This window comes from Leopardus geoffroyi, chromosome E1 (genome assembly GCF_018350155.1).
Source record: "Leopardus geoffroyi isolate Oge1 chromosome E1, O.geoffroyi_Oge1_pat1.0, whole genome shotgun sequence".
NCBI lineage: Eukaryota > Metazoa > Chordata > Mammalia > Carnivora > Felidae > Leopardus > Leopardus geoffroyi.
This window is the reverse complement of record NC_059330.1, coordinates 39,105,219-39,122,078: the sequence shown is the minus strand read 5'-3', so window position 1 is coordinate 39,122,078 and position 16,860 is coordinate 39,105,219. Positions and strand designations below refer to the sequence as shown.

Below are 16,860 nucleotides of genomic sequence, written 5' to 3'. Positions count from 1 at the left end.
GGTCCTGGGGTCCTGGGTGGATTCCCCCCTCCCCTAATCTTCATTCCTAGCCTCCTCTGGCACCCCTTCCCCAGGACCAAGCCAAGCCGGGAGTCCGCAGGACCAAGGTGGTGCCTGGGAGGCCTGGACAGTGCCAGGGGCAGCCCTCATACCATCCTCCCACTGGCTTCCCTCCCGCCTGCTCTCAGCCGCCACACATATCTCAGCTGTCCAATCCGATTAGGGCCCCTGTCCAGTGAGCCGGACAAGGAGGCCACTGGGCAGGGGAGAGACAGGGACAAGGACGCTGAGCAGGCATGGCAGAAGGAAGGTGGAGACGGGGCTCAGGGGAGAAGATGTGGAGCCCCAGAGGAAGAAAAGCCTAGTAGAGAGATCTGTCTTCTCTGACCACAGGCTCTCTGGCAACAGCCACCACCGGCATTAGGGTAATTCTGCGGCCCCTAGGGCAATAGCCTGCCTGATTCCACCATCCCCCAGATGGGCAAGGATTGGGGCGAGGGAAAGCCAAAGCAGAGAGACTGACCTAGATTTAGGAACAGAATCCCATCTTAGAACCCCCACTCCCACCCCAGCGGAAAGTACCATTTGCACTGGGTTTTAGAATACATTGTCTTATGGGGCCTTTATGGAGGTGTCCCTATCAGGCAAGCGGGGCTTGCTACCAATAGCCATTTTTACAAATGAAGAAACTGAGGGAGATAGTCTGAGACATTAGTCTGCTGTCTTCCTTGTATTAGCCTCACTGAAATAAATTCCCTTCTTTGTCAAAGAAAGAAAAAAAGAAAGGAAAGAAGGAAGGAAGGAAGGAAGGAAGGAAGGAAGGAAGGAAGGAAGGAAGGAAGAAAAAGAAAGAAAGAAAGAAAGAAAGAAAGAAAGAAAGAAAGAAAGAAAGAAAGAAAGAGAAAGAGAGAAAGAAGGAAAGAAAACTGAGGCTTCAGTACAAATGCACATACCTGTTCACACTCAGAATCTCTACTTTGCTTCCTGGGTCAAGAGCAGAACTAAGTCTGAAGTCACTCCATTATCCACCCTTTCCTACAAAACCAACCTGTTGGGGATCCAAGGAGTCATGGAGACTGCAAAGCACACCCCACACCTAGATAGAGTTCACAGTTGGGGACAGGAGACATGCTGCCCACTCTACCACAGAGAGCTAGAGGGGTTCCCCCAAAGTGTGACCAGTCTTTCCTATCACTCTCCTCCCCAGTCGGCTCTGCTCAGAGGCGATATACACACATTCACACAGTTACTCTGACAGGTCATACACCCCTCCTGCAAAACCACTAAACCAGAATGAGATGCCCTAGATCTTCAGAGAGCAGGCTTTGTCAGCCCCCAGCTGGAGGGAAAAATAAGCCACTGTAAACAGTAGGTGCCATTCAACCCTTTCCCAGAGAGCCTGCAGGAGGGCAGAAGCTTTGGGGTAACACCAGGAGCCTGAGGCTCTGAAAGCCAAGGAGCCCAGGGAGCTGGCATGGCTGGGTGGCCTCCCAGATCTGGTCCACACCCCCTTCCCCAGCCATCTGGGCTGAGCCTGTTCTGGCCTGGGCCACATTCTGGGATCTCTCCCCTTCAATGCACGCAGCCACCTTTATCCAAAGCTTGTAGATTTAAAATCACATGGTCTACATACACACACACACACACACACACACACACACGTAGTTGGAGGGGGGGGTTCTTTGCAATAGGTGCTGAGGTATTGGCAGTGATGGGGGCTCTAAGCTGAAAGAATGAAAGAACTTTCCCTAGAGGAACAGGTCACCGAAAACTGCTCACAACCTCCACTACCCTCCAGCAAAGCCTTTAGCCACCTAAGTGTGAGATCTGGAAAGGGGCATTAGTTCCCCTACAAGGTGAGTAGGGAGTTGGGGGCAAACAAAAGTCCCAAGCTCTTGGGGTGGGGAAGGCCAGGAGGAAGCGAGAGACAAATCCCTCTGGAAGGCTCTGGTTCCTCTCCTGCTCCCTCCACTATCACCCCAGCACTGTAAATTCTCCTGTCGAGGTGAGGTGGGGGAAGGGGGATTAGGCAATACTGCAAAGGAGGGTGCAAGGGCGTGGGGCCTGGGCAGACCTTCCCCCCACTTTCCATTCTTAGCCTGAGATCGGGGAATGCCTGGGAGGGAGCGCGGGAAGGGCGCTGCAGGGTGCGGGGGGCTCCGAGCTCTCAGACACCCCACTGTTCCCAGGCTCCCACCTCCCCGGACCACAGTGATCAGTGGGGGAGGAGGGATGGGGAAAGCCTGAACTGGCGAGAGGGAAACGACCAGATCAGCAGCGGAGAAGCCCGGCGGAAGGCGGCCGAGGGGGAATTGGGAAGGGGCGTGCGCGGTCCTACCTGCTCAGGTGTGTGCTGGCAGGGGGGCGATGGGGTTCCCAGGAGAACCGGGGAAGCCCTCTCAGCTCGATTCAGGATTCCCCCCTGCTTCTGGGTTAGGCTGCTGCAAGAGGCACGGGTTTCCGTTGGGTCCTAAAGGCCACTCGCCAAACAGTAAGCTCTCCCCGCCCTCTTCCACCAGCCCTGGCTGGGTCAGCGGGTGCAGAGCTGACTGATGGGGGGAGAAGGAACTCACTGGGAGAAAGCAGGGTGTCTCAGTCATGGGCTGGAGACCGGAACAGTCCTCAGTCTCAAATACACAGCACATGGATGACTTTAGCTGAAGATAGGATAATATTTGACAAGAGGAAAAGGACATTTCTTCCTTCCTGCCCCTAGCAGATGATTTGGGCTTTGATGTTGAAGATGGGGGTTAAGATTTCCTTCCTTACCACTCCTATTAAGCCACTTAGCCATTGATAATTTGGGGATGGAGGTATGCATTTTGGACAGGTGCTCACTCCTATCCCGCCCCTCAGAGACATAGCACAATCTCCCCATCCCTCCCCACTATTCCTAAGTACCTAGGACGCCACCCAGGGGAGGGGAGGGCGATTTCCCCACAAGTAAAAGGGCGATGAGACATCCATAGCAGTTGGAAACTGGTAGTTTCATATCCTGGCTAGGGTGTGTGTACCTGGGAGTGTGCTAAAGTGGGCAGACATGCACATACAGATGAGAGTATGAGCAGGTGGAGCTGGGGGGCTTTGGGTTACACCTATCACCAGAAATGGCAATTGTCAGCAGAAGGACGAGATTCAGAACACATAGGGGTCAACCAGTGCCGCTGCCCAGCCCTTGATCCTGAAACTTTCCCAGAATGAATTCAGTAAAGAAAGAGTATTTTCCCAGCTACCATTTGGGATAAATACAAGGGACAGAGGGACCTCTTAGCACAATTAGATCAGCTTCAAGGTTACAGGCCCAGTTTAGGATAGGTGATTTTCCCAAGTACCTCAAAAAGAGGCACTGGGGTTTGGGTTTGGTGGGCCAGGGAAAGGTGGATGGGAGGGCTGCAGAGGGCTGGAGTGAGAGTATTTTGCAAGGAGAATTGCATGCATCTCCAGCAGCAGCAGCAGCAGCAGAGCAGGGAAAGTGTCATGGGGTGAAGGGACTCTGTGGGGCAGGAGGTAGTCAGGCACAGATTCGAGGGCAGGGAGAAAGTATAGCCTCTTCCTAGAAGGGGAGAGGGCAGCAATGTTTCACCCACATCTTTCTCCCCCTTATAGGAATTACTGAGGAAAGGAGCTAGACAGGAAGGATGGAGGCCCCAGGGTGGAGTCCATGGGGTGAGCTCAGGTCAAGCCTTTCTCCCTAACGTGCCTCAGTTCCCTCCCAGCTGTTAACCAGGGCTCTTGGTTCTTCCCAAGCAGTTAATGAGTGTTTACAAAAGAACTTGGAGATCCTCAGATCTCAGCTGGGCCGCCACTACAGTTATAAAGCCCAATAAGGGCGAGTGTTATTTGGAGAGGGGAGGAGTAGGGCAAGAGGGAAACGCACTCCTCTCTTACAAACTAAGGATAAAACCGAGCCCAGAGAGGAGCACAAGCCTCAGCTGCCACAGGATATCCTTGTGCCCAGGGACGGAGGTCACGCACCCCAATACCTTCAACCACCACCAAAGGCTGGCCTCCAGCTAACTGCAGGCAGAACCCAGACTAGCAGCTGGTCTTCATTAACTCCAGCTTTTTTTCACCCCCCACCGCGAACCCAAGGCTTCTGCAGGCCTTAGCTAGAGGGGGCTGCCCTAGCCCGACCTTGCAGCTGACTCGGGGACTGGGGGCACCGCACCAAAGGCCAAGTTACCAGCTGAAAATAAAGTTGAAGCAAGATTCCCTTTCCCCATGGGGAGCAAGGAGAGAGGAAAGAAAGGAGTGTGGGGGTGAGAGGGTGGAGGTGGGGGAATTTAGGGCAAACAGCAGGCAGTGAAGTCAGCTGGATTGAGGCCCAGAAACCCCCACACCCTGGGGCCAAGTCTTACTCCAGCTTTGCTTTCAGCTTGAGTCTTGGCTAGGCCCCAAACTAGGGAAGGCCCTGGCTGCCCCTTTCCGCCTCCCTACCCCCACCCTTATTAAATACACATTTTATCTCTCAGCATCTTCATTATCTTAACTGAAGGAGACAAGCAGTGGATGGCGGCAGCGGAGAGCGCGTCGGGAGAGGGGGGCGGTGTGGGGAGCAGGCGCACCCTTGTTATAAAGTGCTGATCTAGCTCTTTCAGGCAGTGTGGGAAACAGAGGAGGGATCAAAGAGAGGGAGGCTGATTCAGAACTCAATTAGAGCTTTTTAAAAAAGGAGCTGGCTCTCTCTTTTCCCCAGTCTTCAGACAGCCTCTACCCAGGCCCCTTGCACCCAATTAGCTTCTACTGCCAGTGCCTTGGGGCTGGGGTTGAAAATCAAGGGAGGCCAGAGGGCACACCTTCTCCTCCTACAGAATGCACTTCTGAGAAGAGGGAGACCAGTGCTGTTTGCAGCATGAAGGGGAATGTTTTAGAGGGCACCTCAGATTTTCAGGAAGAACCTGAGATCACCACTTTCTTCAAAAGTTACAAAATGGGACACCAAAGGTGTGTTCCTCCCTGATCCCTTGCCAAATGGAGGCAAAGCTTCCGGCCAATCCCTAGGGACCTAGGTAACATCCAGACAGGTGCCCATCTTCCCAGCCCATGGGTAGGACTCCCTCTCCCCAAACCCGAGGCTTCCTGGGAGCAGTGTGGAAGTTGCCTCAAGCAAAATGCCACTACATCAGAGGGAGCGATTGGTACGCATCTGTGAGACCAATAAACGCTCCACAATGTGTCAAGACACATCTTGTAAGATGGAGCACCCCTCTTTTACAGGGCCCTGCTCCACCTCCATGCAGAAACACCAACAGTGTTTACCTTCTGATAACTGGCCTCGATATGGAGGAAAAGGCAGTGTCTTCCTTGGTTCATTTATCCATCCATTCAATGACTGTTTACTGAATACCTACCAGGTACCTAACGCTGTACTAGGTGCTGGGGACAGACACAAAGGTAAGTAACATCTTGGCTCTTTCTTTTGGTCTCCCTCGGTAGTCAAGGCAACACCTCTCAATAGATATTTTTGAAGATCCTCAAGAAGTATCTCAATCCTACCTCCCAGTTCTTATTGGTCAATCTTAAAAGGGCACTTAATAAAGGCAGGGAGCAGTGGATGGGGGGTGGGTAGCAAATAGAGCTCTGCCAATATTTTTGATCTCTGGGTAGCTTGGACCTCACACACTCTTGCCAGTTAGTTATCTACCCACAGGCAAGTCTTCACTGAGGCAGAAATGTCAGCGGCAGCTCTGGGGTTGAAACACACCAATTTTATTGTGTCTATGTTCTTTCCATGGCAATACCCATCAACACTCTACGGAAGCTTAATCTGCTTCTGTGAAGAAATATAAATCAGGATATAGACACACACCCCACCACCTTCAAGAGGAAGAATGTAGGTCAGCATCTTTGCCACTACTCTATGTGAAACAGGCTACAATCCTGGCAAAAACTAGTAACCACAAGTCCGGCCCATCCCTCTAAAAATCCCACTACCTTCCCATAGCTCTCAGCTTCAGTGAGAAACGCCAGTAAGAAAAGCACTTTCTTCCTCCTCTCAGTCTGCTCTCTGGCTGTCTGAATTACACTTAAGACTTCACTGACAAACATACATCAGCTTTTGCTCCCACAAGGGCAGTGGAAGCCAAGCAGGGACTCTAAGTCTGCTTCACGCATCATTGACAGAACCAACCCTGTTCCAATTGCTGAAGTCTTAAGAGCAGCAATGACCTAGAAATTGACAGTGGGGGGAGAACTGAAGGAAAGGAAACTAACAAACCAGTACACAAAAAAACCCTATTTCCAAATACCAGGGGAAAGGGAGAGAAAAGAGGTAAAGGGGAAAGAAATTTCGCCCTTTTGAATCTGCAAATGCAATCTTGGCTCAGAGCCATGGAGGATACATAGCAGCCCCACTGCGAGTCAAGCCATGTTCCTGACTCAAGCCCTACAGTTAAGAGAAAGGCGCCAAGCCTCAAACACAACGAGGTGGGGAGGCCGCTCCTTTTTGGGCAGGATCCTACTGTGGACACAGAACAGACAGCAGCTGCCCACAGTGTGGAAACAAACTGTAAAGCAGTCACGTCTCTTAAGGCTGCAGCATCCAATAAAATGTAATTTAAATCAAGCCTCGCATCTGTTCTCAATCCCATTCAGTCTCTGCTTTCCATCAGCCTTCGGACAATCTTTGCAATTATGCTTGTTAACCCTTGTAGCCCCAGACACTCTCAGGCTTCTAGGTACAGAACTGTGTTTTCCACTCACAGATGACCCTCAGAGGGAGGGAGTAACCTGGTAAAGGTGAGAAGGCGAGAACGACATTCAGACTCTCATGTACAGACAATGCTCTGCCACACCCACCGGTGGGTAGTGTTCATTTCAGAGGGCTCTCTCTGCATGTCCTTCTTCTATCCCATACCATCTGCCGTGGCCCAGATCACATTACAAGGATACAGTGGGCAGCATGAATGAAACACTGGCCAACAGATCATTTGTACAATATCAAGTTCCCCAACTCAAGTCCTATCCGAGAGGTAGAAGAGCTCAGTGAGCACAGACTTGGTCACTGGCTCTGAGACCATTCACATGGCACATGGTTTGCATTCCAAGCATCTGCTTGAGTTATAAAAGTATAGTAATCTCCCAAAGGGATCAAACTGGTTTTCTCCCCCTTCCCTCAAAACTACCCCAGCCCCAAGCCTGCAGTTTTAAGGTAGTCAGTGTTATAATGGTGCCCTCTGGTGTCCCCATCACAAATTACCATTGAATGCCACTGGAAACCAAGCGAAGCAAAGGGAAGACTTGAGTAGCCACATGGATTAATTTATCTAATAACACTGGAAAAATCTGAGGCTCAGATGAAAAGGCTCAGATGAAAATCCAGCCCCAAACGAAAGCATCTGGAAACAAGTGGCTTCATCTGAGGGCAGCTAAGACTGTGGGACAGTTTGGGGAGAAATTTTCACATGGTTTTCTGAAAGTCTGAGTTCTCTTGAAATGTGCATGCTTAAAAAGACAAAGGATGCAACTTGAAAATAAATATATTCACAATCCGTACAGTTACTGTCCCTTTACCACCCCCACAGCCTTGGGAGTGCCCAAGAAGCTCAATGAGTCTTTAAAATGTCACAGTGTGGAAGCACTTGCAACACAAACACAATATCCTCCAAAAAGAAAGAAATTCTTTGATCAAATCTCCAGATCTCCACGTGGACTTGCTTATTTTCCTGCAACATCCCTTTTCTCTCTTCTTACTCTAGCCCCAAGGTTCTTTAAAATATGCCAATGTCTGAAGAAACTAAGAGGTAAATACAGGCACATTCCACAACATAAACCTTGTGTACTGCAATATAAGCATATTGGTTAGAGATACATAAGAGGTGGAGGTAGTGAATATAATTAAAAAAGGTCTACTTGGTAATTTTTAATGCATAAAATAACACCCCAAATTATTATTCTGCACTAATATTCATGAATCCATAGATTAAAATTTATCAGTTTCATGTTAAAAAAAGGTCACTGTTTTCACAAATTACCATTGAATGCCACTGAATGGATAAAGTACTAAAATGAAGACTCCATAGATCTCTAAATGCCAGCTGGATACTTTCAGGTAGCATCATTAGTATAAAAGAAAAGAATTTAAGGCAATCCAGTAGCTAAGATATTTCCGATTAAAGCTTTGTCTTTTAGAGCATGCTCTACTTCCTTCTCTTCAATCTTCAAAGACACCTGGAAAGAAGAGAAAAGGACTTTTCATGGTGGAGAACTCACAAAAGTCAAGTTTTTATTACACACATTTCTACCATGTTGAACTTCTGTCACAAGAGGCAAGAAGTCAATGGCCCGCAGAGAATGCTTCATTCATACCATTGCCCCATCCTCACAGATCTTTTTTTTTTTTTTTAATTTTTAAAAATGTTTATTTATTTTTGAGAAACAGAGTGCAAGCAGGGGAGGGGCAGAGAGGGAGTGACAGATCCAAAGCAGGCTCCAGGCTGTGAACTGTCAGTACAGCTCAGACAAGGAGCTTGAAATCACGAACTACCAGATCGTGACCTGAGCTGAAGTGGGATCATGACCTGAGCTGAAGTCAGATGCTTAACCGACTGAGTCACTAGGTGCCCCCCATCCTCACAGATCTTTAACTCTACTTAACAAAAAAAATTGTTTACCTAACTGTGGTCATATTTAAATCTTTACTTTAGCAAAAGATAATCTCTCCAAAACAGGACAATTGAAAGCATTATCACAAAGAAGCAGTTAGTTGTACCTTTGTGAAGCGGGTTTCCTTGTTTTTCTTTAATCCTAAAATGCCCCTGGCCTCCAAGAGCCCTGAAAGTGACAAACACTCTGACTGGTCCACAGCTGCCACCTGCTGTTTGCGACAGACGTTACTATAGGCTTCATGTAACTGGGAGGAATAAGGAAGAACAAAAGTTGTTTAAAAGTTCTATCTTTTGTAACTTTATAATCTTTTTTTTTTTTTTAAATTGTGAGTTCGCATTTGTAGGTTATCTGAATACCCTAATTTTCCCTCTTTTCAATCAAATCCTCGAAGAGGCACACTGTAGACATTGCCAACAGACTGTACTGTAATGCAGGAGAGGAGCTCTATATATTTCTTAGGGAGAGGAAGAAATGGAGAGGAGGAAATTAATGGGAAATTCTCAACCACAACCCAAGGGAAATAAAGCCAGTTGCCTTTTATATGGTACCAATATTTATTCTTATTGTTAAAAATCCATTTTTAATTCATATCAGCTGGAGCATAATAGGCCTTTTGGACAATATCTGCTCTGCAAAGCAGATTCTCAACTCACCTTCCCCAGAGTGACCTCTTTGATTTTCAGCTGCCTGGTCAAGAGCAGCAAAGAGCAGACCAATATCTTCTGCTGAAGGGGGAAGGAATCTTGTGCCCCTTCTTGGCTCAAAGTCATTCTGTTACCATCAACTTCTGAGATGACTTGGGATATGTGAATAAGACCAACCCTCTTGGGAACCAGTGACTCAGAGGGCGATTTACCTAAAAAGTAAATAAATCAAGCTTAATTAAAATTTTAAAATATCGTGTGCATTGAGACAGATAATACTAAGTTTTAGCTGAAAGAAATTCAAGTGCAGTCATGTGGTGGCAAAAGCGGAGGTTCCAACTCTGTGACTAGAAGCCAAAGGATGAGAGACAATGCTATCCTTAAAAATATGATGACTTGGAAAATTGGGTTTTCCTCTTTCTGGGCAGAACGGCAAGCTATTTTGTCCTGTGGAATGCAATTTAATGTCAGGGAGACAAAATCCACCTCAGGAAAGAAGGACTAGACAGAAAACTACTGTATTCTGCCTTGGAAGTTCTTAGTATCTTGAAGATGAAAAAGAACAGAACCTTAAGGCAAGGATGATTGTGCATGGTAATTAAGAAAGGAAAAAGAAATTGTAAGAATTACCTAATATCTTGAATCAAATGAGTGGCTAAATGTGGACAGTAAAGGGAATCCTACATAATTCTTCTAGATAGCCTCCCCAAATGACCTTTGAGGTTTGGTTCACTTGCCTAAGCTGATCTACAATAGAGCAACACTTGAGAAAATGTCATTGGATATCTTAGCAGATAGCACCATCTCGGAGGCGGGAGGTTGGGGAACTGCCAACGAGATGCCTAGGACTGTGGCCTCATTGTTTGGACAGAGGAGGGATTTGCTCTGTAACAACCTTTGCCTAAGTTACTTCCTCAGACCACGTGCAGTCACCCCGAAGCAATTTGCTTCTATTTTGTTACCACAAATGGGAAGCTGCTGTGAACTAGCGGTAGTAGAGAAACTGGAGATCACTGATCAAGTAGCTGAATCTTAAAGTTGAAAGGAATTTAGAGGTCTCTTCTTGCTTCCTACCCCAAACAATCCCAACCAGTGATCATCTATCCAGCTTTTGTTTGAATATCTTCAAAGCTAGGGAACCCACATATGTGTCAAAGAAGCCCAGTTACTGCTATTTACTAGAAAGTGCCTTCTTATATTTAGTTGAAATCAGCCTCCGTATAGCTTTCTGGAGCCATTAAAAGCTAATCACACATACCAGAGGTCAAAAGACAGGAATGTAGTTAATCTGATAATTTATGCCAGAAGCTTACAACCTCCTTTAGCTATGTGTGTGCCAGTGGTGCTCACAGGGGCACTGACAAGCCTAAATGTTATTGCTTGAGGAAAAGGAATAATCTGAAAAGTTAAAGAGAAACCAATAACCTAATCTATGCATTGGTATATATTACCTACCATTAATTAGCATACACTCTGAATTTGGCTACTTCTGAAATATTTTTATTGATTTCCTTTCAACAAATTGATGAAAAGGAAGGGAGGAAGGGAGAGAAGGGGAGAGGGGGAGAAAAAAGAAAAGAAAAGGAAAGGAAAGGAAAGGAAAGGAAAGGAAAGGAAAGAAAAGAAAAGAAAAGAAAAGAAAAGAAAAGAAAAGGAAAGGAGAGAAAAGAAAGGAAAAGAAGAGAGAAAAGAAAAGAAAAGAGGGAAGGGAGGGGAGGGAAGGGAAGGGAAGAAAAGAAAGTGAGTTTTCTATGGAACTATAGTGCTAGAAACAATTTTGATAACTCTCAACCACTGCAAGAGTGAAAGAGGAAACAATCAAATCGGACTGTCTTGTTTCTAAAGATTAACACTGGATATTAAAATACTGACAAGATACGTAGTTCAGGGCCATTTTACATCCGCCATGACTAAGAGAACAGAGCTAACGGAAAGGAAAATTAATTTTGTCATTTTTCTAACAGCCCACTGTAGCAATATCATGTTTGTATCTTCACCCTCCTACACATGTGTAAAGACTTGAGATATCCCAAGTTGAACTAGATTCTCTCACTGTCTGACTCTTATTTACTGGGCTTTCTTTTCACCTATATCAAGACCTAAAGTGCACTCAACACAAGAACCCAGAGAGAAGCTGGGCAAGCCTTATTGTCTACAATTTTCATTTCTAGAGTTTAGAAAGAAAACTTACTATGACCCAGCCATTTCTATAACACCCTGGGGAGCTCATTTCCAGCAATGCATGGACTACAGTACTGACAGGCCAGACTCAAGTAAAGTAGATGAAATTGACCAAAAACAGAGAATACAGAACAGGATAAGTGTGGATTTAACTGTGTTCATTTCATCTTTCTACCCCTTTCCTCAGAAAAGTTAAGCTTCCAATTATAAAGGAAGACGGGAAGGAGATAAACTACTTACATTCAGACAGCGGTTTGAGGATAGTCTGGCTTTTGACATCCGACTCTACAATTTCAATAGCTCTCCTATAAAAAAATATTTCTAAAATTAATTTAGGCTGAGCCAAACCAAACACCACACCAAACCACCAAGCTCAAAAACAGACACATGTTTTATAATTTCAAAGCCCCTAAATGAAGCTGGGTTATGTCTCAGCTAAAGGGGACTTAATTGCCTTGAAATAATTTCATGGACCAGGGAATCTGAGAAACTTCAACACTATATGGTTTCCTCTTATAGATGCCAAGTAGGTCATCATACATGTGGCCAATAATAACATTCTGAACAAGGAAAAAATGTCATGGATAGGAGAGAGGATATGTGGGTGGGTGACTGACTACAGAGAGCCAGTACCACCCATATGCACTGGAGCTAAAAGGGGAGTCCTTGGCTACATATACATATGATACATGTAGGCTAAACCACACCAGCCTACATGACAATTGCTCATAGTTGCAGTCTTTACCCAACTAGTTTGCTGACTAGGGGAAACTTTCAAATCCAGGATCATGCCATCTAGCAATAGGCAGAGCTTACTCTCCCACTGCTGTCTCCAAAGTACTTTGCCCACAGGAAGCCATAAGCCAGGCCTGGATCTTTTGCATGGCAGTAGGGGGAGGTTGGACCGGCGGGCCAACACAGCAAGTATCATTTTAATGGACCCAGTGTCCCTACTGGGAAGGAAGAAATTTCATCAGTCAGCACAGAGGCTTTCCCCAGCAGGAGGGGCAGAGGATGGGAAGGGAGAGAGAGGTCTAGAGTACAACTGTGGGGGACCACCAACAGGAGGAAGGGGTGCTCACAAAAGGAAAGGAAGGAAAAAAAAGTCTAAAGGCAAAGATGGTTCAGGTCCATAAATAAACCTGCTTGAGACCAGCTAATGGAAAAGTAAACTGGAGTCTTTTTTAATACAAATGTAATTAACCAATCTATAATCACCACAGGGAGTGCCAGCAACATCTCATTTGTTTCTCCCTCTGTAGGTAATGGACTGATAATGTTTCAGACATTAACACGGTGGAAATGCAGAGCTCCCCACTGAGAAACAAGTCCTCCTTTCTGAGTGTAAAAAGTGGCAGAATGCAGCCTCTTAAGCCACATTCACTTGAGTTACATGAGACAATTAACATCATTTCTTTTTTTAATAAAAGTAGCCGACAGTGCCATAACTCACCTGCAAACATCTAGTGCTTTTCGAACATCTCCTGAAACAGCAGAGACTTTTCGGGCACAGAATTGAATTGCAGCATTGTCCAGAACCTGATCTCTAGATACCTTTGGACAAGACATAGGGGATGACAACATGAAGTATAATATTCCCCCTCGCTGTAATTTAGGTCCCTGATATACATATTTTCATGTTAAGTCTAAACTTGACTGGCCACCCTTTAGGATCTAAGAGATGCCTTTTTTGCTCATAAAGTAAATGGAAATTTCACACATTGAAGCATTCTGTAAGCATGTACTTGAGGTTCATGAATGGGGAAAAAAAGCAATCAGAAATTAGCAAAACTAAACTAAAATAAAATCTATTTGGTCATTTTCAAGAGAAAGTTTTTTTCATAGGCCCTATTTTTAAAGGCCATTTAAAAAGGATTGAGGGGCAGGGCGCCTGCGTGGCTCAGCCGGTTGAGCATCCGACTTCTGCTCAGGTCATATCTCGAGGTTTGTGTGAGTTCGAGTCCCACAACAGACTCTGTGCTGGCAGCTCAGAGCCTGGAGCCTGCTCCAGAGTCTGTGTCTCCTCCTCTCTCTGCCCCGCCCATGCTCATGCTCTGTCTCTCTCTGTCTCTCAATAATAAATAAACATTAAAAAAATTTCTTTTAAAGGATTAAGGGCACTTGGCTGGCTCACTCAGAAGAGCATGATCTTAGGGTCATGAGTCTGAGCTCCACATTGGGTGTAGAGATTACTACAAATACATAAACTTGAAAAACAAGAGGAAAAAACAGTATTGAGTGATTCTTCTCTTATTTTTATTCCAACACTGAGGCACCCAATAAACGGAGCCTTGGGTGGAAATTCATATAAAAATGTTCTCACTATGGCCCACCAGAACTCCCTGCTAAGGAAAGCAATCTAAGCAAAAATATTTTAGAATGACTGTTAGGCTTCCCCTCCAGAGCTGATCCAAGGGATACATAATGTGGTACAGTAGGTGGGACTTACCAGATCAAGCCGATCCTGCAAGATAGCAGCTATCTGATTTTTGGTATAAGGTGGGAAGTTCAACAGCTGTGGCTTACATTTTTCTCTAGCTTGAAGCCTCGGCAGAATTCTGTCCGTGAGATCCAGGGTATTAGCAATACCTGAGGAGGAGATAAATACCACCAATCATCACGGTCAAATCACCTATAAGGAAAACTAAACCCTTTGAAAGCTGAACAAGATTTCTAGTTATAATCCAGCATTCTAACTGTTGCTTCTCACTTGCCACCCACCCTCCACCCATACTTATTAGGTAAGATGTACACAGTCACCTTAGAATGCTCTGTTCAAGTTAGGTTTAGAATTGTTCACTAATAAATAGGACCAGATAGTCCAAAAATCAGCGGTCTCTGAAATGAAGTATTATAGCATTTCTATTCAGACTTCACAAAACTGATTTTAGGTTAAAACTACTATTATTTTGTAGTAACTTTCATTTTGATAAGAAAGCAGAAAGCTGGCTTGACATAAAATAGGTGATAGATAAGATGAAGTGATTAAAAAAGAATTCTTTAGAACCATCCTGTAACATTAGCAACTGAACACTAACCAATCAGCACCAATCGAGAATTGCTTAACCATGGCCATTCGAACAGCGTGTACAACACATCCTGCCCTTTGCTGTCCAGCTGATCCACCTCGTCCAACACCAACACACTACATATAAAGAGAAGTGATTAGTATCCATGTTCACCTTAACTCTCCAATCTGTGAGATCTGGGCTGACTCAAGTCACATTCCTACAGCTGACACCAGTTTGGAGGTCATAAGCTGTCCTCTCTCCAGTCACTGTTACAATGATAACCCCCCACCATCACATAAAAGTAACATACAGGTTTTTCAAGCAATTAGTTTAAAAACATTTTTTCCAATTTAAAATTAGAACGTGTATTTTTCCTCTCTTCTTTCCCTTTAAGCATATGTAACTACCTCTTGTACAGCAAATATAGGAAATGTTCTTTTTTTATACAAACTGATAAATTCAAGAGACTAGAATATGAGTTTGTGGGCAACAGACCTTGCAGATTTTTATAGAACAACATGCAGCAGAGCAATACTTACATCATGGGGCCCTTCTCTGCAGTCATATGGTTTTCCAGTTTCTTCATCATGTCCTTCCCAGCTGGCCTGCATACTTCTTCCTGACAAATCTCCTGAGCAATAGCTGGGAATACAGCCTGGGCAGTCCTCAAGGACATGCAATTCAGCATGATAGTTTTAAAGCCTTTCAGTTCCTTCTAGAAAAATGCAAACATGAGAGATATTTTGCCCTCAGATAAAGGTTTGATGGGACCTAAAGCGTCTTTGAGGAGTTAAATGCATGTAAGAGAATAAGTTCTACTTTCATTTAGAAAGATATAGACAATGATGGGGCGCCTGGGTGGCTCAGTCGGTTAAGCGGCTGACTTCAGCTCAGGTCATGATCTCGCGGTCCGTGAGTTCGAGCCCAGCATCGGGCTCTGTGCTGACAGCTCAGAGCCTGGAGCCTGTTTCGGATTCTGTGTCTCCCTCTCTCTCTGACCCTCCCCCGTTCATGCTCTGTCTCTCTCTGTCTCAAAAATAAATAAACGTTAAAAAAAAAAATTAAAAAAAAAAAAAAAAAAAAGAAAGATTTAGACAATGAAACTAAAAACATCTTACTTGAGGGAAGACTTCAATCTCCTAAGCATGTCTACTTTTTCTTAACCCTTAATAACCAAGTGTCATTTTAGCAAGAGCTTCATATTTCAGACTTTCAGTGTACCTTGAGGTCTTGCAGAATTCGGCTTAAACAGGCAGTTTTTCCAGTTCCAGGAGGACCAGAAAGATAAAGACTTCCAGCTTTTTTCCCACAGATGTGCTCCCTCAGGAAATTCCTGATGACATTCATCTCCTTTTCCCTGGCAGGCAGCCGATCTGGGACAGCTGTATTCAGGACCAGCTTTGCTTGCTGGTAGCAAGTGCCTGTGTCAAACGTGAAAGGACAATTAGATACAACAGAGGAGACTAAGAAGATCCACTGGGTTTCATCTGGAGTCACCAGCTTGTTTATGAGGCTGTACTAACAGCTGACATGTAAGAACGAACCTTCTTGCTTGAACAGTCTCATACATGCAGATTCTTTCTCCAGTGGACATCTCTGCTCAGAATTTGTTGTAATCTCTTGACCTTTTCGAACTGAGGAATGTATTTTGTTTTGGTGAACTCTGGCTTGTTCTCTTTTGCTAGGAGACTTAATTGTCAGCTGATTGTCAAACACCAATCTGCGCCCCTTAGGTGTATGGAAGCGAGGGGGGCCATTCTCTTTCTTGCCTTGTTTTGGTGGAGAACAGGGTGGCAAATGGGGAGTGTTGCACAGATTATCATCACCTGAAATATATTAAAATCAAAATATGGTCATTCATAGTAGTGGATAGCAAAAGGACTTGGAACATCTCTGCTTTTCTCAGCAAGAGTCAAATTTCCATAATCAAAACCACCAAAATAAAATGCCTCTCATCTAGAAGCAAATACTGGCCACCAGATGGCACACTGAATCGTACTACTATTTGGCAGAAAGCAAAGGGGTTCAGTGGGATGAAATTTTTAACATTGCTCTAAAACAAGGTTTGTCAGTCTTAGCACCATTGAGATCTTGGACCAAATAATTCTTGTAGGGAGCTATCCTGTGCATTGTAGAATGTTCAGCAGCATCCCTGGCCTTTATCCACTATGCCACTCCCTCAATTGTGACAACCAAAAATGTCTTTAGATACTGCCACATCACCCTTCATTTAAAAACAAAAAACCAAAAAAAGATCTAAAACAAGACAGGATTACCAACTACTGTTCTAAAACAATCTTCTATTATTTTGCTTCTATTAATTTCACCATTAATGAGGTGAAATCTTCAAAATACTATATAAATAACTGCAAGGTCATTTAAAACACTGACAACTAAGTTCAAAATTAAGGAACTGA

General features: G+C 45.0%; 1 protein-coding gene and 1 long non-coding RNA gene across 7 annotated transcripts in view; one reads left to right on the top strand and one right to left on the bottom strand.

The window, feature by feature from the left end:
* The window catches only part of CDC6 (cell division cycle 6), a 45,357-nt gene that overhangs the window by 19,259 nt on the left and 9,238 nt on the right, over window positions 1–16,860 (bottom strand). For 4 of the 6 annotated variants that reach the window (XM_045488741.1, XM_045488739.1, XM_045488740.1 and 1 more), the window contains exons 3-12: window positions 15,988–16,269; window positions 15,665–15,864; window positions 14,983–15,158; window positions 14,471–14,577; window positions 13,882–14,021; window positions 12,886–12,986; window positions 11,673–11,737; window positions 9,261–9,463; window positions 8,711–8,851; window positions 7,461–8,169 (exon numbers count right to left, since the gene is read on the bottom strand). In XM_045488741.1, the coding sequence (XP_045344697.1) occupies window positions 8,080–8,169; window positions 8,711–8,851; window positions 9,261–9,463; window positions 11,673–11,737; window positions 12,886–12,986; window positions 13,882–14,021; window positions 14,471–14,577; window positions 14,983–15,158; window positions 15,665–15,864; window positions 15,988–16,269 (1,505 nt within the window). In that variant the 3' untranslated portion in view covers window positions 7,461–8,079. Of the gene's footprint in view, window positions 1–7,460; window positions 8,170–8,710; window positions 8,852–9,260; window positions 9,464–11,672; window positions 11,738–12,885; window positions 12,987–13,881; window positions 14,022–14,470; window positions 14,578–14,982; window positions 15,159–15,664; window positions 15,865–15,987; window positions 16,270–16,860 lie in introns of those variants that run through there. The other 2 variants (XR_006714959.1, XM_045488743.1) reach the window with 2 other exon arrangements.
* Window positions 1,543–16,104, top strand: LOC123603624. The gene is made up of 3 exons (XR_006714962.1): window positions 1,543–1,856; window positions 5,218–5,394; window positions 15,808–16,104. It is a non-coding gene; the product is annotated as an uncharacterized LOC123603624 (long non-coding RNA).